Source organism: Agelaius phoeniceus, chromosome 7 (assembly GCF_051311805.1).
Source record: "Agelaius phoeniceus isolate bAgePho1 chromosome 7, bAgePho1.hap1, whole genome shotgun sequence".
Classification (NCBI taxonomy): Eukaryota; Metazoa; Chordata; class Aves; order Passeriformes; family Icteridae; genus Agelaius; species Agelaius phoeniceus.
The window spans coordinates 39,840,719-39,862,346 of NC_135271.1; the positions used below are offsets into that span (position 1 = coordinate 39,840,719).

Below are 21,628 nucleotides of genomic sequence, written 5' to 3' on the forward strand. Positions count from 1 at the left end.
GTGCTGAGGGAATAGCAAGGGTTACCTCATACCTCAAGCACGAGCATGACATGATGAAACATGGCTTGAGCCTCCTGCTGCAGCAGCTCCTGCCAGTTCTCTGAAACAGCTGTGCTGTGGATGGGATTTTTGCCTTTGCTGATCTTTTTGCAATGGTCAACCTGAGAAATAGCTGCTTAATGCACACAAACTTCTTTTAAGAACTATTTAAATTAATATGTTTTTAGAAACCTAGCCCAGTTCCATTGTTGATGTCCATAGCTGCCATTGTCTTGGATACACAACTTTGCACATAACTTCATAGGCAATTAATTGATTCCTTTTCCTAACAAAAAGTGATTTTTTTAAATAGTAGTAGCATGACACACTTCTCCAGTGCACGCCTATCCAAGTTACTTATTATTCTTTAGGACATAATGTTAGCTTCTTGGTGAATCATCTCTTTTTTTTCTTTTGTCAGTGCTTTCAGATCCTTATATTCATTTCCAAGGACTGTCATTAAGATTGTCTTAATTGAAAGAACATTTGCTGTAACTTGAGCAGCTGTTCTCTGCAGTATAAAATCGTGGTAATTGTTTGTGTTAGTTCAGCACAAGGTCTCTGTGATGGAAAGCAAATGGTCCCTGTTAATAGGTGGTATCTCCCTGCTGTCCTGTCACCCACGAGCTGGAATATGAGATACACTCTTTAGTGTGTGAAATAAAAAAACAAAAACCACTTCTGAACTCTGATTTTACTTGTTTCTGGGACTTACTTTTCTAGAACTGTGTATTTTATCTTTGAGTTCCTGTCAACGACCAGTTGGATTTGTGATTCAGTTGCTAAATTACTGGAATAAGCTTATTTGTATAGCACTCAGGATAACCCTGCCTGATTTACAGATGCATGAGATAAAAAGCAGTTTCCCATCACTAAAATAGGTGCCATTTAAAGAAGGCTTTCAGATGTGCACATCTTCCTCGTTTTCAGAGCCTCTTTTTGTGCTTTCCCAGTTAAAAGCTATCATTTCCATTAGATGTTAGAACTTAAATTGGCATCTAGTGGATGCTATATTCTGTCTGTCCTTTTGCTGTGACATTTCTGCTTATTGATTCCAAAGATGAGTGTTACCTGTACCTCTGCATAACCTTGTTTTATCAGTGCTAGCTGTGATCTCAGCTGAGGTGCTGTCGTTGGTATTCAGCTGGCAGTTCTTGATGTGCACACACAAGGCAGGCAATCCTTTGGGGCAGCCAAAGGGTGATGCCAAAGCTGCTTTGCTCCTCTCAGTGTGGAAGTGTGAGATGTGTGCCAGTGGGTGTGTTCCTGTGAGTGTCCTGACAAGAAATTTGAGGCTGTTGTTTCTAAGGTACAGGGTCACTGCCCTTGTTCACTCGTGGTCTGATCACCTTAATACCTTGCAGTGAGTGGTGAGCAATGATGTGATTCAACTGGCATATTTTAAACTAGCAAATCTAGTTTGAAGGCTTCTTCTCATTTTATGGAAACCTTGGCACCTACTGTATTAAACAAAATCTGAAGTCTTTAAATGGCTGCTAATTTTTGCCTTCATCTCAGTGACTCTATGTTTCTGGAAATCGTATGTCTAGACATTGTCTCTGTTGAGAGGTATGAGTTCCCTTTTCCTGGCTGTTGCTCCTTCTGGAAGATGTTTCAGCCTTCTTGCAGAGGTGTTTATCCTGACAGTCTGTTCACTTTCAACAGTGCTGTTGTGCCTTTCTGCAGCTTCTCATCTATTTCCACTGTTTGAGTTTCTGATACAGAATTACAGCTGGGTGCCACCTTCCCTTCTTTGAGGGAGGTTCTGAAAATGTTCTCTAGAAGTTACAAGTCTATCTATAGATATCTTCAACTGAGTGTAGTAATAAGGGGCAAATGCTCATTTGTCTTAAGAGATTCTTCTATTTCATTTATGTGTTAGTCTCTCAAGCCAATACAAAAATTTCCAGCCACTGAATGTGATTGGATATTCTGGCTACGCCCGACAGCAGTTAGAGAGATTTAGAGCAATATGCAGCAGTGTTGAAGGTGAATGGGAGTTCAAAGAGTGGCTCATGAAACTTTAAATACTAGTGAGGACTTGCAGCAAAAATCTATGGATCTTATAACTAGGGAATCAGGTCTTCAGTGTTAGCTAGAGGAGGGCATTAGGAAGAACATCCTAATACTGTATGAGGTTTTTCTTTCCTCTCTGATGACTCCTGGACATATCTTGCATCAATTTCTTTGATTTATTCTGCAGTTTATGACAGGAGAATTCAAGAGTAGGAAAAGCTACTATCATGGTTTTTTTGAGGGAGTTGGTTTTGTTTGGTTTTGCATGTGTTTGTTTGTTTTCCTTACAGCTCAGAGTACTGTGGTATATTCAAAGAAGTGGGGCCACCTCTCCCTCCTTTTTCCTGTCTCAACAAGTCCTCTGTTGAAAGATAAATATCCTTGTTCCTTGGAAGCAAACCACATGAAATAGAGGATGCAATAGATAGCCCTTTCTGCTTCTAAATCCCTTTATTTCTTTTCCATGATTTTTTATATTTTATAAAGCTGTTTTTTAATTTTTTTAAGCTGAACATTTCCTGCTTCCTAACAGTTTCTCAGTTGAAAGCTTGAGCAGTGCTTAACAAAAGATGAAGTGGAGCTGTTTCTGTTCTTCCCTTTCTAAGACAAAAGAGTGTAAATTAAACTGAAATATCTACACACATATATATATATTTATATGAAAAAGAATTTCTAAGGATTTTGTACGATAGAATCTTTCCACTGCAACGAAAAGACACTATAAATAATTCACCTCTGACTTCATAACACTTTTGTATTTGAAATATTTTTCTCTAGGTTTTCTTAGTATTTTGGTGGGAGCCTCAGAAATTATTCCAGAGTTTTCTGGTTATTTAAAGGCTTCTGATAATTTACTTCTTCTTTGTACTTGGTCAGTAACCTTGGTTTATTGAGGTTGCAAGTCAGGAAATCTTCTCTGTCCAGGACAGCACTAAGAAAAAGCTTACTTGAATTTCTAAATAGATACTAAATTTTTGTGAAGTTTTGTGGTTTGGTTGTTGGTTTTTTTTAGTCCAGAAATAGCTATAATAAGTTTATTAAATGATAATATAAGTATATTAAGCTTCTGTATTAAGTACTGTGAAGTATTTGGCAGAAATTGAACAAAATAGCTGAGGTTGCTGAAGAAACATCACATTTTTCTGTTGGTTTGTCCAAGAAAAACAATTTGTTGTACAGCAGCAAATAATCTGCATTATCAAATGTGTCCCGTTCCTGTCAGGAGCTGGGTGCCCTTCATTTCCTTTTGAAGCCAGAAGGGATTCAACGTGTTGCAGCTCAGGCTGTGCTGAATACTAATGTCTTGATAGCTGGTAGATCATTAGTATTTATTTGTAAAATGGAAGGAAAATTAGTTTTGACCTTTAGAACTAAGTCAAAAGGTTAATCCATGTCCATTTCCAATTTGGTGCATTAATTGCTCCCTGTCCTAATTGTGTGTAGGACAATATTTTCTGTTTGTTTCAGAGGTAAATTAAACTGTAGGTGATGCTTTGCATTCATAATTTTGTTGTTTGTTTTACTTACAAATGAAGTCCAAATCACTGAATGTATCTTCATGGATTCTGTTTAAATAAATAGATAAATAAATCAATCAGTGTTTCTGATTTTTTTTCACAAATCAATGCATGCATTCTTCCTAAAGCTAGCAGAATGTGATGTTCTTTTTGATGCACAGAGGATAAATATAAGATTATGCATTTTTTGGTTATTCAAATATTAGTATTCTTGGCAGCTCTGAATAGGAGGGGAAAACACCAGCATGAAATTAATAACTGTTTTTGTTTCTGTCATAGCTACACTGTACACATCCTGCATTTTGCTGGGCATATTCCTCAACAGCAGCGTACCAATATTCTTTGAGCTCTTTGTGGAGACAGTCTACCCCGTTCCAGAAGGAATAAGCTGTGGAGTTGTCACCTTTTTGAGTAATGTGTTCATGGGAGTGCTTTTGTTTTTCCTCACATTCTACCATACAGGTAAGAAGTACAAGCCACTTGAAACATTTAATACTCCTTAAGGACATACCTTTGTCAGTAAAAGGAAGGATTTGCACATACAATTTCTGTTAATAACCAAATGTTTGAATCCAAGCAAGGGCAGCAAGGAAGGAGAATTTTAATCATTCTTTTCTGTATGCATGCTTATAAAAATGAAATTTCTTAGATGCAGGATAATTCTACTTGAATCTGCTGTAGCCAGAAACCACCAAGGTACACACTGTCATCAAATTGTATAAAGGCCTGGGTAATGTGACCATTAATAATGTTTGTACCTGTGGGTGGTGAGAACCACAGTAAAGCTCACCCAACCCCATGCTCTTGGGTAGAGCTGGATTGCCCAGGAGGGGCAGAGCAGAAATGCCCCATTTAAAGCCAGCTCTGTTCAGTGGGTGAGGTCCCACTGCCCAAAGACAGAACAGGCACTCCCTTGGGAAATCCCATGGCCTATTCCAGCTCAACAGGATTTCACTTCAGGTTTTTGTCAATTCATTCAGACTTTCTCATCTCCCAAGTATTATTTGCTTCCTACTAACTCATAATCATAACTTAAAACTTGCTGTTTAGTAGACTGTAATATATATTATTACTCTAGGCTGTAAAATAAGAGCCCAGCTTGCTTTCAAAGGGAAGTCTTTATTAAGGGTTTTCAAAGACGCAGATTTTTTTCTTTGTATTTTGCCATTATGTAAACATTTGCTTCATGGTGTAATATTTGTAAACTATTAGAATATATGAGCTTTTACATATTATTACCTCTTAAGATGTTGTAATTTATAACTAAGAGGAGAGTGACAAATTTCAGATTGAATTCTGCTATAAATTATCAAAGTTTCATCCTGGGGCAAATTTTCAGCATGGTTTGTCTTTCTGCCAGGAAATTGCAAGCAGGATGACAACCTTGTTCCAAATTGTGGTCTGTGAACACAAACGGAGAGAAATTATTTAATTTTTTAATACTGATGCTGAACTGTATCATTGTAAAATCTGAATGCCATCTGGACTAGCCTTGGGTGGTGTGAGAGCTAGGCTTTACATTTTAAAGTATACTTTTGATATCAATTGGTGTGAACTCTGTTCACACATACTGTTGTTTTTGACATCTGTACCTGAGCTGGAAAGATGACACAGAATGTTCAGAGAATTTTTTCAGTGTTTGGCATTACATAATAAATGAGGATGGGGATATGGTGTCTCACTTCTGATGAAAAAATTACAATAGAGTGGACTCATTCCCCCATAAATAGAGTATCTGGGACCATTTTTTGTCTCTCATATTTCTTTCCCTACAAGATACCAGTAAATGCAGGTTAGGATAAACCTGGAATTGGTATACCCATACACTTAAAATATTTCCCCTATTTCTTCAAAAGGAAAGAAAATAAAGTAATTGGTGCTTAGGAAAATCCATTCTTTGATAGAAAGTCTGAGAGAGTGTGTGGTCACTGGGGGGGATCAGTGCCAGGGGTGCTATTGGCTCCTCTGATTAAAAAAATCCGTTAGAAGGTAGATAATGATCTGAATCATTTGCTTTCATTTGATTAAAATACATCCTGTAATGGCATTTAAGAAGCTTACAGATAAACCAGAACTCAGTCAAATTCATCTTGTTCCCTTGGTCTTTCCTTTTAGCCAAATAATCTTTCAGTAGTTTTCATTCCAATTTCTCTTTTTCTCCTTGTACTGATATTGCAAATGCTGTGAAGGACCCAAGCCCTGGAAGCTTTCCAGTGCACTGAAGATTTTGGTTCAGCTAGCAGAGTGGGGATGTAAACCCACCTAAAGCTCAGCCTTGCTGCTAGTGCTGTGCCCCAAAGTTGCAGCCTCTGGATGAGGTTTCCCTTGCCTTTCTGCAGGGATTTCCAAGGGACAAACAAAAGGAAAATGACCTTTAGTTCACACGATTGATGCGTTCCATGCATCGCCAGGGCTGGCACAAATTCTAGATCAAAAAAGACATGAAGTATTCCCAAGTTAAACTTCATCTCTTAGGATATTTGAGTTAAAATCTGTTTATTCCAATTAAGGAGGAATGTTGTAAGGAAAATTATAGCAAAGCGTTTTCCTGTTGACTTCTGGCATCACATAAGTCTTCTCCAAGCCTAGGATATTTTTGCTATGGTTTTAATAATAATACTGCGTAAACAAATCCATAAGGGGTTTTGGTGGATCAGGGAGAATGCTGTTGAAAGTTACTGGTTTTGGAAGGCTGATTTTTCAGGCTTTCTGACTGTTGTCCTTTGCCTTGTTTAAAATAAATCATGCTTTTTCTTTCAGCAATATAAATTGCATATTTAAGAGAGTAGCAGTGATGAAGCCTTGATTTTGATTAATTCAGATTTGATTAACTCTCCTGGAGGGAGAGTTTAGATTCTGTAAAATTAAATAATAATAAGAGAAAAAAATAATAATAGTAATAATAATAATGGAAAATTTGAAAAAATGAGTAAAACACTATCCGGTGAAATGAATGTTTCTTTAGTAAATTGACACATGTAGAAAAAAAGACTTTGTTGTACTTGTTTGAAAAAAATGTGACTCAAACTGCTAATAATTAGTCAAATATCAGATGATAGAATTTCTTGAGTACAGAGCACAGACTTTTAAGAGCAGTACGTTATGTCAAACAGCTGAAAAGAGGCTTCCAAGGACCTGTTTTTTGCAATGACTTTTAAATTGAATTGATTCCATTATGCACAAGTTTTCTTCTGAGGAATTGGCTTTCCCTTCTTATACAATGTAGCAGGTTTGATTCAAAATCAAACCCAGTTTCTTCCTATGCTTTTAATTTTAGTTCTCAATCCATAGAAATCAAGGGACTAATGAGTAGAGTCTTTGGAAGTGGTTTATTCTCCATCAGCAATGATAGATTTTTATTTTTTTGCCCCGTTCTCTTCATTGGCAGGTTGAATAAGGAGGATTTCCATTAGCTGGAGGCATTGGCTTTAAATATCTATAACTTGAGGTGTCCATGGAGAAGCTCACAGACCAAGTTAGCCATGGATCGATTGACTGGGAGCTGTCAGGATTTTGTCAGCACACAGCAATTTCCTTCAAACCTGCCATCAGTCCAAATTTTGGTTGCTTTAAACCCAGAACACGTTTGATAACTGAGGCTGGGTCTCTGTTCTGCTTCACAGAGTTCTCCTGGTTCAACTGGTGCCTGCCCGGGTCGTGTCTGCTCAGCCTGCTCCTCATCCTGTGCTTCCGCGAGTCCTATGACAGACTCTATCTCGACGTTGTCGTCTCCGTGTGATCACCCCACGCTGGTGAGGCTTGGAAGAGACTGGAAGTCGGCTTTGCAGTCTGCACATCTGCCTGGATTTGCACAGCTGAACAGCAGAAAAACAAAGAAATTTCAAGACTTAATCGTGGCTTTATTTAGAGAGGGTGAGGGATGGGTCGTTCTTACATTCAAGACCATCTTGATTTGCCATAAATGTGGAACTGGAGTGGTGATGGTGACACCAAAATGCACAAAGAGAATCTCTCTGCTGTCCAGGTCCCTGTGCAGGGCTGAGGCTCTCTGTTGAAGAGGCTGTTGATGTAGCAGTGAGGTGTATGTTGTGTGTGTGTGTGCCTGTGTGCTGACTCACGGTTATACACACCAGGGTACCAGTAATCTTCAGAGTCTTCTATCAGAATGAAAATAGGGAATAATCTTAACAAAAGGAAAAAAAATAAGAAAAGAAAACAGAAATCTTTTCAAGATCTCTTTAAAATCACTAGTCATTTATATATTGAATGTTCATTAAACATTTAAGCCAAAATGATTTGGTGCTTGTACACTACATTTACATTCTAATAAAGTGGGTTCTGATATAAGACACTGGTACCAGGGTTTTTAGCCATACTAAATACCCCAAATAATCCTTGCAGTGATATTAGAGGTGTATGTTACCACCCTGGAGCACAAGTAAACAATAGCTTTAGCTGCCACTGAATCCCAAACTGCACCCACAGTCATCTCTGAAATGCCACCCCGGTTCCGTATCTCCTGAATATGGAGCATCTGTGGGGTACTGGAGTGTCACTCTAGGTAAATGTTGCTGTTCTAAAGGCCACCACTGTGTCACCTTTCCATCCTCCATCTCCAGTACTGCCTTTTTTACTGTTTGTGCCACTGAATACTGTGGGTGTGGATGTCTGAATCCTGCTAGTTCTCTCCTGATACTCTAAGGTGTGTGTGGTTTTTAGGATTAGTTTATGACTGAGGGTGCCTAAACAATATTGCTTGTAACCCAAGTCTGGAGAAATCACTGTTTCCTAAAAAAACCTTTCTAGTTGAGGAGGTGCATTGATGGCGAAATGACAATGAGTTTGACAATGAGTAACTCACGAGTTCTGGCATAATATGGGAAATTAATGCCAGCTCTTTTTATCAGTACTAATCTGTGGTCGTTCCGGCCCTTACTTGAACAGAAATATTAAAGACACTTTGAATAGTTTTTTAACTCAATTTTTAAACCTGCTAATGATTTCTTAATTATATTCTTAGATTTCAGTTCAGCATCATTTAAAATATTTCTGTATGTGTGTGTGTGTGTTCTGTGCTTTGTGTTATGGGGATGTGTTTGTGTGTTTGGGGGCGTGCATATTTATATCAATGTATACACAAATAAAACTTATATATATAAGAGATACATAAATATATATATATAAGTTGTGCAAGGGTATGTGTTTCCCTAGGTTTACTCCAGGTGATCCTGTCTGGGGAAGGTGATGTGCCCTTGTTTGTATGCAAGCCAGTCACTGCCATGAGTGGGAAGCGTTGTGCGACAGGGATTCTTTTCAGGGAATAATTTCCTGTCCTGGCAGTTCTGTGGCAGGGGGTGGGTGCACGTGTTGGAGGAGGCTCTGCATCTCTAGAAGTTGAATCGAGCACCCTCTGCTCCTGTGTGGGGCTCTTCTTTGTCCCAGGGGCAATGCCAGCACGGTAAGCTCACCCAAATAAACCCAGAACTACCTTTCAGACATGGATCTGTTCCTTCTGCCTGCTCTCCTTTTGTAGAGAGAATACACCTCTAAGACTTAACTCAGGAGTGTATCTGTGCAGTAAAATAAAACAAGCTGTTCCCTGCTTTTATGTTTTCAGAGCAATTGATGTCCTTACTGTAGTAACTGAAAATGGGTTTAGCTCATTGCCTGTATCAGCTCTAAATAGTCTTTCCTGTCTTGAAGCAGGTTCTTTGTGGTAGTGGAGCTAACCTGCATAGGGAAAATGAAATCAGTCCAACCAGCACATTCAGATCCACTGGCATCATCCCTTACTTTTCAGATGAGTGGTGTTAACTGTCCAGCTTCTTTTTACTATGTTTTAGTGCCTGGATTAGTTTCAGTATCCAGTAGCTGCTGCTACCTATTGTCTCTGAAACCAGGGATCGTTTGCCAAGAGTCTGGAGTTGCATTGTCATGGCAGAACTGCAAGCTGGGATGGCTCTTCAGAGCTCTTTTTCTGCAATTTACTGTAGCTATATAAAGATTAAAATTGCTGTCCTGAGCGACAGAGATTTCTAATCCTTTCACTGTTCTGACTGTTTTAAGATGGAGAAGCATTTTACACAATACTTAGACTATAACCTATTCTTCCTCTGTTCCAGAAGGCATCAGACAATTCAAAATATTTGCCAGTGCTTCCAGATGCAGGCTCTCTGTAGTCAGGGGAGATGAGTGAACCTCTTGTTTTAAACCCTGTTGATTGTTTTTCTGAGTCAGAGTGAATGGCTCATTCACTTGCTTTGTAGCTGTTTCTCTGTGTGCTGAGTTGACTGTGGGTGGACACCACGTGCCCAGCAAAGCCACTCTGTCATTGCCCTCCTCAGCTGGGCAGGGGAGAGAAAATACAATGGAAAGCTCATGAGTTGAGGTAAGAACACTCACCAGTGACCATCATGGGCAAGACAGGCTCAGCTTGGGGAAACTAGTTTAGTTTACAAGCAATCATACCACAGTAGGATAAAGAGAAATAAAACCTAATCTTGAAAACACCTTCCCCCATCCCTCTCTTCTTTCCAGGCTTAACTTTACTTGTGGTTTTCTCTCCCCCCTCCCCTCAGCAGCACAGGGGGACAGGGAATGGGGGCTGTGGTCAGACCATCACACACCTCATCCCCTGGGGATCCTCACATTCTTCCCCTGCTCCAGCATGGGGTCCCTGCCAGGGGAGACAATCCTCCATGAGTTTCTCCAGTGTGGGCAGAGGCCTTTGGGAACAATCGTGCCAGCAGCCTGCTCCAGCCTGGGCTCCTCTCTCCATCCTGCCAGGAGTCTGCTCCAGCAGTTTTCCCACAGCCTCCTTTGGGCACCCAGCTGTGTGGCAGGGGCTTCTCCACAGGCTGCAGGGGAATCTCTGCTCCCCATGGGCCACAGCTGCCTCACCATGCTCTGCATCACAGGCTGCAGGGGAATCTCTGCTCCAGTGCCTGGAGCAGCTTCTGGCCCTTCCTCTGACCTGGGCACCTGCAGAGCTCTCCTCTCTCCAGCTGTGCAGGAACTTCCTTTCCCTTCCTAATCTCTTACCAGAGGTGTTATCACCGTGGCTGGGGGGTTCAGCCTTGGCCAGTGCCAGTGCTGCATTTGCAGCCTGGCTGGGCTGGCTCTGTCCCTCGTGGGGAGCTCCCACTGCTCCTCACAGACCCCAGCCCTGCAGCCCCTCGTGCCAGAGCCCTGCCCTGTGTCTGCCTGGCACTGCAGCCTGGGCTGAGGCACAGCCACCAGCGCCTCTGCCCTGGAGCAGGGACCTTCTGCAGGGCTGGGCAGCCCAGCCAGGCCCTGCTGGAAACCTGCATGTGCTTCACAGGCTCTGCTCTGCAGTCAGGGCTCAACCTGAGTTCCCAGCAGCTCTGATGGAAATCTGCCCACGTGAAAGTCAAAGGATTGCTCCAAAATTACTTGAAGTTGTGCAGGACATGGCTGCATTCCACACACACAGTGTTCAAGCTTAGGATTTTATTAGATTAGCAAGTCTGCCTTAGGATGGAAGTGTGGATTTTAAATGTGCTTGCTGAGATCTCTGAAAAACACTTTATCCCCATCTGTGCTCCACAGCAGCATCCTTCTGTGGAGGAGCAGTCCCTTTCATGTCAGTAACACAACTCAACCCATAGAAATATTTTTTGGATAAGCATTCATGCCTGGTCCAGCCTTGTTTGGATTTAGCAGGAGTCCAAGCTGCCAGGCTACCTGCACTTCTTTGGAAGTTTGAGTTTGAAGCACAGGGAGAGCCCTGTGCAGTGCAGATGCAATTAGCAGTAGTGCAGAATAGGCTCAAAACAGTTAATGCTTTTCTTAATAAACGAGAGTTTGAAGTCTCTCTAACTTGGAGCAGTCACAGCACTGGCTGCTGCATGGCCTGTGACTTGCCAGCAGAGGAAGGTGCCCTGAGAAGCCCTGGAATATTCTTCTCTTTGTGGCCTGTAAGTTCACAGCCCTGAAGAGCCTCTTCCCAGCAGTGCTGAGCCCTTAACACAGGTAATGATGTTGTGGTTTGTGTTGGGAATGCTGGGAAGGTTGCTCCATGGTGACCACTCTCTCCTAATGGCTATTGTAAACATTTGTTTGGCTCAGTGACACTCTTGGTTCAGCTTCCAGTGCTGCTGGCTCTCCTCCTCCTGAGCTCTGGAGCTGTGCAAGCTCCCATGCTGCTCATGGGGAGCTCAGGATTAGAAAATGCAGGCTCCACTTGCAGCACTGGTTCCTGGCTCTGGTCACTGCTGTTACCCATTAACTTCCTCTGCCCTCCCTTGGGGCTGCCTGCTCCCCTGGGCTGGAGGTGTGGAGAAGAGCTTCCTTGCTTCCAGAGCAATTCTACAGGGAAAAGAGGTTGGCTGACCGTGTGCTTAATGTACATAAAAATAGGGATTTTTATTTTTTAGAAAATCGTACCAGTTGGAATAAAGTGGAGACCCAAAGGATTCTGCACATATCATGAACAGATAATCTGTTAGAAGCAGCCTGTAATTTACCTGAAACCTATGATTTTTAGCTCCCACACCTGGAGAGGCCAAGCAGATGGGCAGTGTGTGTGTCAGGTATTCAGGCTCACAGCATCTCAGTTATTCCCAACCATCTGACAGAGCTGAAAGGAGTGGGAGTGGGATGTCTTCAATCTTGGAGTGGGTTGGAAAACCCCAGACTCTGTCAGTGTTTGTTGTGGTAACTTGGGGAAAGCAACAGGTTGGACTGAGTAACAAGAAGTGCCCAGTTCAAGGGGGCATTTCAGCACCAAAATATTTCCCTGGACTGATGAATTCCATTTGCAATTTAAGATTTTGTGGTGACAGGGATGTTAATGCTGGGCTTGTTCTACAGTGAACTGAGCAAGTGACTGCATGGCCTTGCACTGCAGCATAAACAAGCTGCACTGATTGATGTGCGTGTATTGGCTCTTACAAGAAAGGGAAATGTGATTTAATTGTCAGGAGTGACTGAAATATGAATGGGAATTACACAGTTTGCACAGTGGATATAACTGCTCTGTAATGGTGTGACAGCAGGGTTCTAATTGTTCATTTCTTTTGTTGGGTCACTTGCAAATTAAGTAAGTATCTCTGACAAAGGCATTTTTATGTTTCATTAGTTTTGAGGAGGTTCTTTTTATACTAAGTACAGACCATTGTAATAACTTGGCAAGACAACTGCTACAACTCTGTGGAAACCTGCACCAGTTCTGGGTATTGATCTGGTATTTGATGTTGGGGCTGCCATTCTCTGGGTTGTTTTAGCACCACATGGGATGTGGGCTGTGCAAGGGCAGATGCCAACCCTGCCAAACACACAAGAACTTTGTCACCTTCCGTGGGTCCCAGCATTCCAGCTGTGGGGGGAGAAGAGGGAAATGCTGCCTTGTGGCTGCTGCTTCCTTTCCATCAGAGACAGCCAGGCAGCCTCCAGGCTCCCTGCTTCACCTGAGGGGATCATCCCCATCAACACAGACTCTATCCCACGTCCCTGCAGCCGTGACTGCTGCCAGGTGGGCTGTGGGTGGCACAGGAGTGTCTGCCTTGCTTCCTCTGGGGGTGCCACTTCAGCTGGCACAGAATTGCCCCAGAGCAGGCACTGCCACAGTGGAGTCAGAAGAAGATGTCAATCTGCTCACAATTTTTGCAGTTTGTGTTTCAAGACAGATGAAACTAATAAATAAAGGAAGAAATGTAACTCTGTCCAAAGTTTTGACAAGCAAAAGCAAATATTTGCACAGATGTGCTGGCTGCTGCCAATTACTTGGGATTGCAATGTTTTTGGATCAATTCATGCCCCCCACAGCCCCAGCACTGTTTCTTCACTGCTCAGGCCCAGCAGCACCGTGGGAAGGTTCAGCCCTGGTGGAGGGCAGGGACTGCAGCACAGAGGGAGAAGGGAAGGGCAGAGCCAGGATGCCCAGGAGGGGGAATGTTGGGCACATGGGCTGTTTGCACAGGAGGGGTGGCTACTTCGGCCCAGTTGTTTCAGAACTTCATTTTTTCCTTCCTCAAGGATGAGTTTTTGACTTTCTTTTTCTGTTTGTGGTGGGATTTGTGCTGCAGGAACAGGGACAGCTGTGGTGGTGGCACACAATGCAGAGGTGCTGGGTCTCCAGGCTGCAGCAGGGAAGGCAGGTGGGACTTGCTCTCTGCAATAACAGCTCTTCCCTGCACGGTCTCTCTCCCCAGTGGCTTCCTCCATGTGATTTATCCTCTTGTTGCATCTGGACAGACTCACTGCACTCACTTTGCATTGCTACATGAAGACAACACCTGCAGCAAAACCTCTTTTCTTTATGGAAAGATTTTCCCTTCAGGCTGAGGTCACTTCTCCAGCCTTGGTCTACGTGTTTGTCAAAGCCACCACAAGCCCAAGGTCACATTTTTCTTCACAGAGGGGATGTGCAGGTTTGTGTGGGAAAAGCCAGGGGGCTTGGGGTGCCCACCCATGCCAGGGGAGGGGATGCTCCAGGTCCCTGCCCAGCAGGGACACCCTGAATGTGCAATATAAACTAGAGCTGTGTTCCCTGCCCACAGCTCTTCCTTCTGCTCTGACCTTTCTGCTTCACCTGGGCTGAGCCAGCCCAGCAGAGCTGCAGGGTGTCCCCACAGGACTCCTGCTCCTGTGGGACAATGATGTTTTCCAAACATATCTCTTTTCTCTGCCTATGATATTTGCTAGATTAAAATCTCTTTTCCCCCTACCATGTTTAATGTCTTCCACTGTGCATTTTAGAAAGAAGTACTTGATAAGGTCATAAAAACAGCTTTTAATTATGGGACACACCTAACAGTTGGGGTTTTTTGAACTGCATGAACATATGGAGAAGGAAGAGGGTTTTACATGTTGGAGAGCATCTTTGTAAACTATCCTCGACTTGTAAGACTGTTCAGTTTTACTGGAGTTTGTATGCATTTTGCTTTTGTAATTTTTAAAGTGATTTGATAGAATTTTATTTTAGGGCAAATTCTACATTTTGTATGCAATATTCCGATGTGGTGTATTTTTATTTTTGAGAAAATAATGTTGAAACCACTCTATACTTGTCAATGTAAGATATCCACTGTGTAATTTCTATTTAAAACTGGACTCTGACCATGAAGTGCGTGTTATTTTACGTACTGGCTGTTGCACATTAAAGAGGTTACTCAGTTTGCTGCCATCACTGTTCATCACTTCCAAGAAAGCACAAGGGAGTAGTTTATTTCTGCCATAATGCTGCCAAAACCCACTGCAAAGCCTGCTATGAAATGGGGGTTGTTTAGTCTAAATGAATGCAGCCTCATCCAATCTCCCAGCCCAGCCAATGAAAGATTTCCATGGCTTTTCCTGAGGTTTTGGGGGGTGGTCTGGCCCTGCAGGTGCACCCCTTGGTACCCTGCAGCAGGGAGGGGAAGGGAAAGGGGAAGGGCTGGCAGGGGTGGCAGCCCCACCACATCATCACCACTCTGATTTAACACCCTGATTCCTCAGGGCTCAGGATGCTGCAGGCCAGCTGATTTTGCTGGCTCCCATCATCACTGTATTGGGGCTTTTGGAAAGGAGAGCCTTCCTAAGAACCTTCCTTGTGTTTATCCTGCATTTAATTGAAGCAGACCCAGCCCAGCATCTCTTGATCCATGTTTATTTTCTAGGACCAGCTCTTCAAGAATGGCCTGACTACTTATCAGGGCAAATTTAAAATAGCCTCACATCCTATTAGTGCTGGGAAGAAATCTGTCAACTCTCATGTCGTGGAATATCTGGGCCCCACTATTCTTAGCAACAATCTCTTTCCAGGCTATATATGGGAGCTTAAAGCGCCTCTAATGACACAGTTCCCAGTTGCATTTATCTTTGCAGTGTTACAGAAATCTCCATCCTTAGGGGGATGAGAACTGAGGATCTGTCTCAGAGCCCTGATGTAGTTCTGTGTGTTGGTGAAGTCCCTGTCCTTGTTCTTTCTCAGGTTTTTTTCCTATTTTCTGTTTTATCTTTGCTGTTGTTGAAGTCTGCTCTTTCCCTGGCACGTAAATGACATTTATTCTGTCTTTCCTGAGAGAGTGCCAGGTGCTGGCAGCTCCCTCTTCAACTGTGCTGCAGTTGCACATGGGGGAGCAGCTGGACTGGGTCCAGCTGGTTGAAAGCTCTTGGTGCTGTGCCCAGATGTGCCCAGATGTGGGTGGGCTCACAGATACCTCATGTTTAATGGCCGTGGGACCAGCAGAGGCTGGGGAAAAGTTGGGGCCACTTGAAAATGCTGGTCTGTGTGTTTTGGCATCTTTGGGCTGCAGCCAAACTCCCAGGATGCTGATGCTGGGAAACATGAGCAGCAGCACCCCAAGGCAGGGGTTCCTGCCTTCACCCTCCATCCATGGGTCACAAGAGCTGAGCAGCTGCAGGGCTCTGCCTGCTCCAGGAGCATGATTTGGGCTCTCATCAGGGACTTGGCACCCAAGGCATTCACCTTTACACATTTTGAGAGAAGTTTTCATCATTGGCCAGAGCCTATGGCAAGAACTGCAGCTTGTCCCCCCTTGCACACTCAGTGTGTCAGGGATGGTTTTATCCTGGCTGGGGGGCTCTGGGGCTCTGGGCTGGCGTGCAGCAGTGATGCTCAGAGTGCAAGTTTGTACCTGTTCACTCCAGACCCTCCTTGGCTCCAGCAGCTCCTGGCACGGTGGGGCCTGCCAGGGACTGAGCTGCTCCCCAGGACAGGGAGCTCTGCCAGGCAGGAGGTTCATCTCCTCCAGTGCCAAAGAGTGATGGATCAGCAGAAGACAGCAGTAATTGCCAGGAGGCTTTCAGGCAGAAAGCAAGGCTCTCGCTCGAGGACAGGCTGATGTAAGTCAGCATGTAAATTGGGGACAACATAAAAATAATTCCAGCCAAGCTCCTAGGAAGAAACCTATGAACAAAAAAATGTTGTTGCTAAGAAATGTGAAAACAGAAAACAATAATGTGGCTCCTGGCAGGGTAATAAAAGTGTATCAGCGTTGTGCCTGCTCTCCCGTACAGATCGCTTGCTCGTGACAGTAAATTAAGTACTGCCAAAATGGGAATGGTTTTCTCTGTGGCCATTGGTGCCTCACATCATGGAAATATCAAATGTTTCTGATGGCTGTTCATTACCCTGCGCTTGAGAGGGGAGCAATCTTTTGCTGGCTCCATTATTTCCATGACAGCAAGGAAATGACTATGGGGGGTTTAAAAACGGAGGAATGCAGCAAGGTTAGATGGATGGAACCTCAACAGCCTGTTGCTGTTCACTGTGCTCCATGCTAACCCTGACTCTGGGACACACCTCGCTGTCCCCAGAGTGATGGAAAGCCAGGACTACTTTTTGCTTTTTTCACAAACTGTGAAGTTTGGCCTTGAAAATCTTCAGAGATGTTATTTTGAAGGGTGACAATGCTGCAGCACAGCTGCTCAGCCAGAAGACACTGCCCACAGCTCCCCCACAGCCAAGGGGAGCTTTAAGTGGTTGCTGGGTTCCAGATCTGCCTCAGCTGGTACGATAACCCAAAGAGTTGCACCTTCCATACTCTGTAGAGATCCACACCATGGAGCTGACAGATGGATGTGGCTGGTGTGCAGCACAACAACGTTTCCTTGTCATCTTAGTAGTTTTAAAATGAAAACCAGCTGACCTTACACACATTAAAGTTGCTGTGAGATCTCAACGTAACTCCAGTTGGAACAAAAAAAGGGTGATAGAACTGCTGGGTGACAAAATAAACCTGGCCTGTGATCACACTGGGGCAGCAGAAAAAGGTGAGAGTCTGCCCAGCTGCCAAGAGCCAGATTTGCATTTCTGTCACAACACCAAAATCACCTCACCCCGTTTGGTCCTTACCCCAGAGGAGAATGGTTTGGTTTGGAGATATTGTCAGCAGCTTGAAGGGTTGAAATCTCACCAAAGATGGGGATGTGTGCATGTGGTTGGGTTTTTTCCTTTGGGAACAGCTGAACTCTGTCACCTTCTTGATTAATTTGAACCTCAGTTTTTTTAAACAGAAAGTGCAATGACAACTCTGTCAATGTTTTTTTTATGAATGGACAAAACAAATGCATGCATTTCAGCTGTTAGCAAAACAGTTTACAATGAGTCTCCAAAGCTTTTGGTAACTGAGTGTGTGGTCCCTCAAGGGGGAAGCACACACGGGGTACCATGGGGAGCAGAGCTTTTGCAGTTGAGGGTTGCCTCTCACACACTGAGGTGCTTGCTCTGTGCTGATTTAGGCCAACACAGGGAATGTTGCTGAGCTTGGGGACTGTCCCCCTGCCTGGTCACAGCAGCACGACCACCTGGGCTCTGAGAGAGGAGTGAAATGGTTGTGTGGGCAGAGGGAAATTCAGGAGTCAGAGCCAGGCCATGTGATCACATTGTGATGAGGGACTGGGGGCACTGGTGGGGGTGCTGGGCACCAGGAGCAGTGCTGGGTGTGGAGTAGGGGATTCACCTGAGACCCTTTTTTACTGCTGCAGCCTGCCTGCTTTCACAGGAGTGTGTCTGCACATGCTCTGCCTGGCCACTGCTCCTGGCAGCATATCAGGCTCAGGTATGAGAGAGTCAGCAGCCTTGCTAAAATCAGGCTGCAGGATATTTCTTATTTCCATGCTATCTGCACGACGTGGTGCCTGTTCAGAAGAGGAAATTAACTTGCTCTGGATAATGCCTGGGTGCCCAAACAACTCTGCTCAGCTGCTCTGTGGTGGTTGCAGCTCGTTCACACGAGTCCCTGCTCCAGCATTTTCATGAGCACGGGGTTACCTGGGCTGGGCTGCAGTTCCTGCCCCTCCTCACCTCCACAGCACCGAGTGCTGGCAGTGCCCTTGCCCAGGCAAGTGCCCCACCAGCCATGGATGTTCCCATCCCTTAATAGAGAAGAAAACACCAGCAAATGGGCTTCATATGGAGTGACAGGGCTGGGACAGGTTTGTCACTGCAGCCTGTCCCCAAAGCCCCTCTGGCAGGGAGCTGGAAGGAAACAGTGAGACCAGACTCAAGTCATGAGGAAATTTCTGCTTTTTTCCTTTTCCTGCATTTTTTATACCAAACTTCTGAGCACTACCAAAGGCAGGTTTGAGGGGGTCTGTGGGGCTGCAGCTGTTGCTATGCCCCCCAAGCAGCTCCACGGCCTGGCCTGGGTCCCTGCTTTGCTTGTGCTGCTGGGGGTGCTCCCACACCTCATGGGGAACCCACAAGATAATGAAACTTTCTGTTTTCCACACAGTTAAGAATTAAAGAGAGAAAAGGGTACAGTTGGGATGAACAGTGAAGGTGAGAGAACAAAATTTACTGATGCTACAAGTGAAGCTGTTATGTTAATGAGTCAAATTAGCAACTAGAAAAAAAATGTGGTGGTAGACAGATTTAAGGGAAATTGGAAATTGGTTCCAATGTAATACTTTGCTCTAATTGTATGCAGAGGTGTCTTGATGCAAAACAAAACTGTTCAAAAATGACCTCCCTGTGTTATCGTGCAAACTAACTGAGAAAAAAAATCCATCTTATTCACAGCAAGTTTGTTTTTACTGTTCTTGAGCCTCTCAATTACTTTTTAATGGTCTGCATTGAAAAGAAATTCCTGTATGCACACTTGAGAATATGAAAACACCCAAATGATAGCTTATGATTTAGTAGGATTAAAGTATTATGTATGCAGGTGTAGCACGTTTCAGGTTATTAGCAATCCAATCTATTTTTTATGACATTATGGTGTAATTTTCTGTATGGAACTTCGATATAAGTCTTAAGCTGTATCGGAACATAAACTAAAATGTTCCTGACTCTGTCACTTTTCATGGTCTTTACTTTGATTAATAAATGCAACAAGAGCTATAACGTTCTTCAACACGAGGCTACGATCATCCTTCAATCAAAATATGTCCCTCAGCTTTTCATAACTTTTTGCATCAATATGTAGGGCTTCAGCAGCAGCAGCAGCAGCGACAGGATTTCATTGCAGCTGAGCATACACAGCTGAAGGCTCTGCAGAGGATGAATGTCTTTTTGCTGGCTTGGCACAGAGAGCAGTTGTGCCCTTGGGGGCTCAGTGTCACCTGCAGAGAGCTGAGGAGCACAAGGGAGACACTTAATGCAGATCTGCACAAGGATTTGGCACCCTGACTTTCATTCAATCCCATTCAATCTTACCTCAGTGGGCACCTCACTCAGAAATACCTTTATTGAAAGGCACCCCATGTTTGAAGCTGTGATGGGGGAAGGGAGCCTTACATCCAGTAACACAATTTGGTGTCCCCAGAGACTGCAGCTCATGACAAATATAATCCACACCTGGGCCTCAGGATGTGGCCAAAGTGCAGACAGGGAGGAAGGATGGATGCTGCAATTCCCCATCCCCACTCAGGCAGCTGAGTGGATTTTGCATGGCCATTGGCCACAAAGGTCAGGAGGAAGCTCCTCCTCATTCCTGCTGGCCCATCCTGCCAGCACTGTCAGGAGCCCCAGATCCGCCACGCGTTGGCCACGCAGGAGAAATAACTCACAGGCTTGTCAGGTTGGTCTGTTTTATTTCTGAATTATTCTTTACATTGTACAATATATAAAAATACAGAGTACCCAAAAAAAATTCACAGTGTCTAAAGGCAGTGATAATAGTCTAGGTCACCTTTATGCTAAAGTACCATCAAGTTCGATTGCATAGGAAAGGTGATGTGCCTTCACAACAGAGTCCAATAACACTCTCCAGGTTTTATTGTTTTGGGGCAAGCATTCTGTGTTCATATAATTGTTTCCCATGTATCCAAGATCCAATATTGCATCTGCCACTCTCCCACCTCAACCACAAGCTAAATCCTATCATTTCCATCTCACATACCATGCATCCTCCCTAAAGCTTCCTCTGTGGGAATGCTCCTAATTAAGCACATGGCTTTTAGGTACGAGCAGGTCTGGATGCTGTCTAAGGAGGGGTATGGAAAGAAAGCACACTGCTGTGCAGCTGGCTGGCTTTTACATTGTTTGACATTTTGGTACTAATAACATTTTTGCTCCAGTTATTAATGGCCCATCCACGCCGACCTCTGCTTGACTCCGTGGCCTGAGAATCAGCAGCGTCCTGCTGACAGAGGCATCAGAACCAGAGTGCAGTGTTAATACTTTCATGACCAGATTTGTTTAAAACCAAATCGTGGCTGGGCCTGCAGAAAGCCAAATGCTGCTCTTATAGCACTGAATCCTCTTGAATAGCAGGGGTGAGTCTGCAGCTGAGGCTGGAGGCAGAGTGGAAACAGTAAGAGGTTCAAGACCCGAATTTACACCAAATGCTATTGAGCACAAATGTTTGTGGCTCTGTAAATAGTGAGTAGCTGGTTTTGCTCCTCCAGCCAGCATTAATGCGTTGATAAAACTAATTTTGCCCAAAGGTTCTAAAGAAGGAATTTCCAGGCAGAAGAGCTGAGACTGGGTAAGTCCCGCTGGGACCCAGCTCCAGAGGGGTTTCTGCCCAGTTTTGAAGGTTCTGGCAACCAGGAAAAACAAAGTTGGACAGAAAGCTCTCTCAGCTACCTCCAAACTGCTCTTGAAGCCACCTGAAGATTCCTTCTAAAAAGCTTAAGGGAAAGATTCATTTGTTGGGAGTTTAGGCTTTGGTCATGAGGGCATTTAAGGGATTTGTTGGAGAAGAATGAACCCTCCAGACCTGATTTGCTGGGTATTTTTCTGCCATGCCAGGCAGCTCTGAGGGTGCTGTGCCCTGCTGTGTGTGAGGGCTGGCTCAGGGGGGACAGGGTGAGGCGTGGGGCAGAGCCTTGGCCACTGACACTCCAGAAAGCTACAGAGACACCCATGGCACCAGGTGCCTCCATGGCCTGGTGGCTTTTTTGGACCCTTCTGAAAAACAAAATATATGGGATCACAGGGCTTCTTTTCCTACACTTCAGATAAAACCTCCTGGTGTGACTGTAAGGCAAGGTTTGCAAAGCTGATCAATAACTCAGAAGGCAGTTACTGACTTCTTTAACATGGAAAATGACATTTTCCCCATTCTAACAGATGATGTCTTTTGCTCTAATGGTACAAGACTTGTTACTCCTACCTGCTATTTTAATTTTCTTTGCACAATTACTCCCTACTTATAATTACAAGAACAATAGATTGTACACAT

At 44.0% G+C, this 21,628-nt stretch overlaps 1 protein-coding gene across 1 annotated transcript in view; it reads left to right on the forward strand.

Annotated features, from left to right (window-relative positions):
* The window catches only part of SLC49A4 (solute carrier family 49 member 4), a 71,571-nt gene extending 56,892 nt beyond the window's left edge, over positions 1-14,679 (forward strand). Inside the window, exons 8-9 of the mRNA XM_054636436.2 lie at positions 3,852-4,034; positions 7,196-14,679. Coding sequence (XP_054492411.1) covers positions 3,852-4,034; positions 7,196-7,311 — 299 coding nt within the window. The 3' untranslated portion in view covers positions 7,312-14,679. The remainder of the gene's footprint in view (positions 1-3,851; positions 4,035-7,195) is intronic.
* Positions 14,680-21,628: the final 6,949 nt, after the last annotated feature.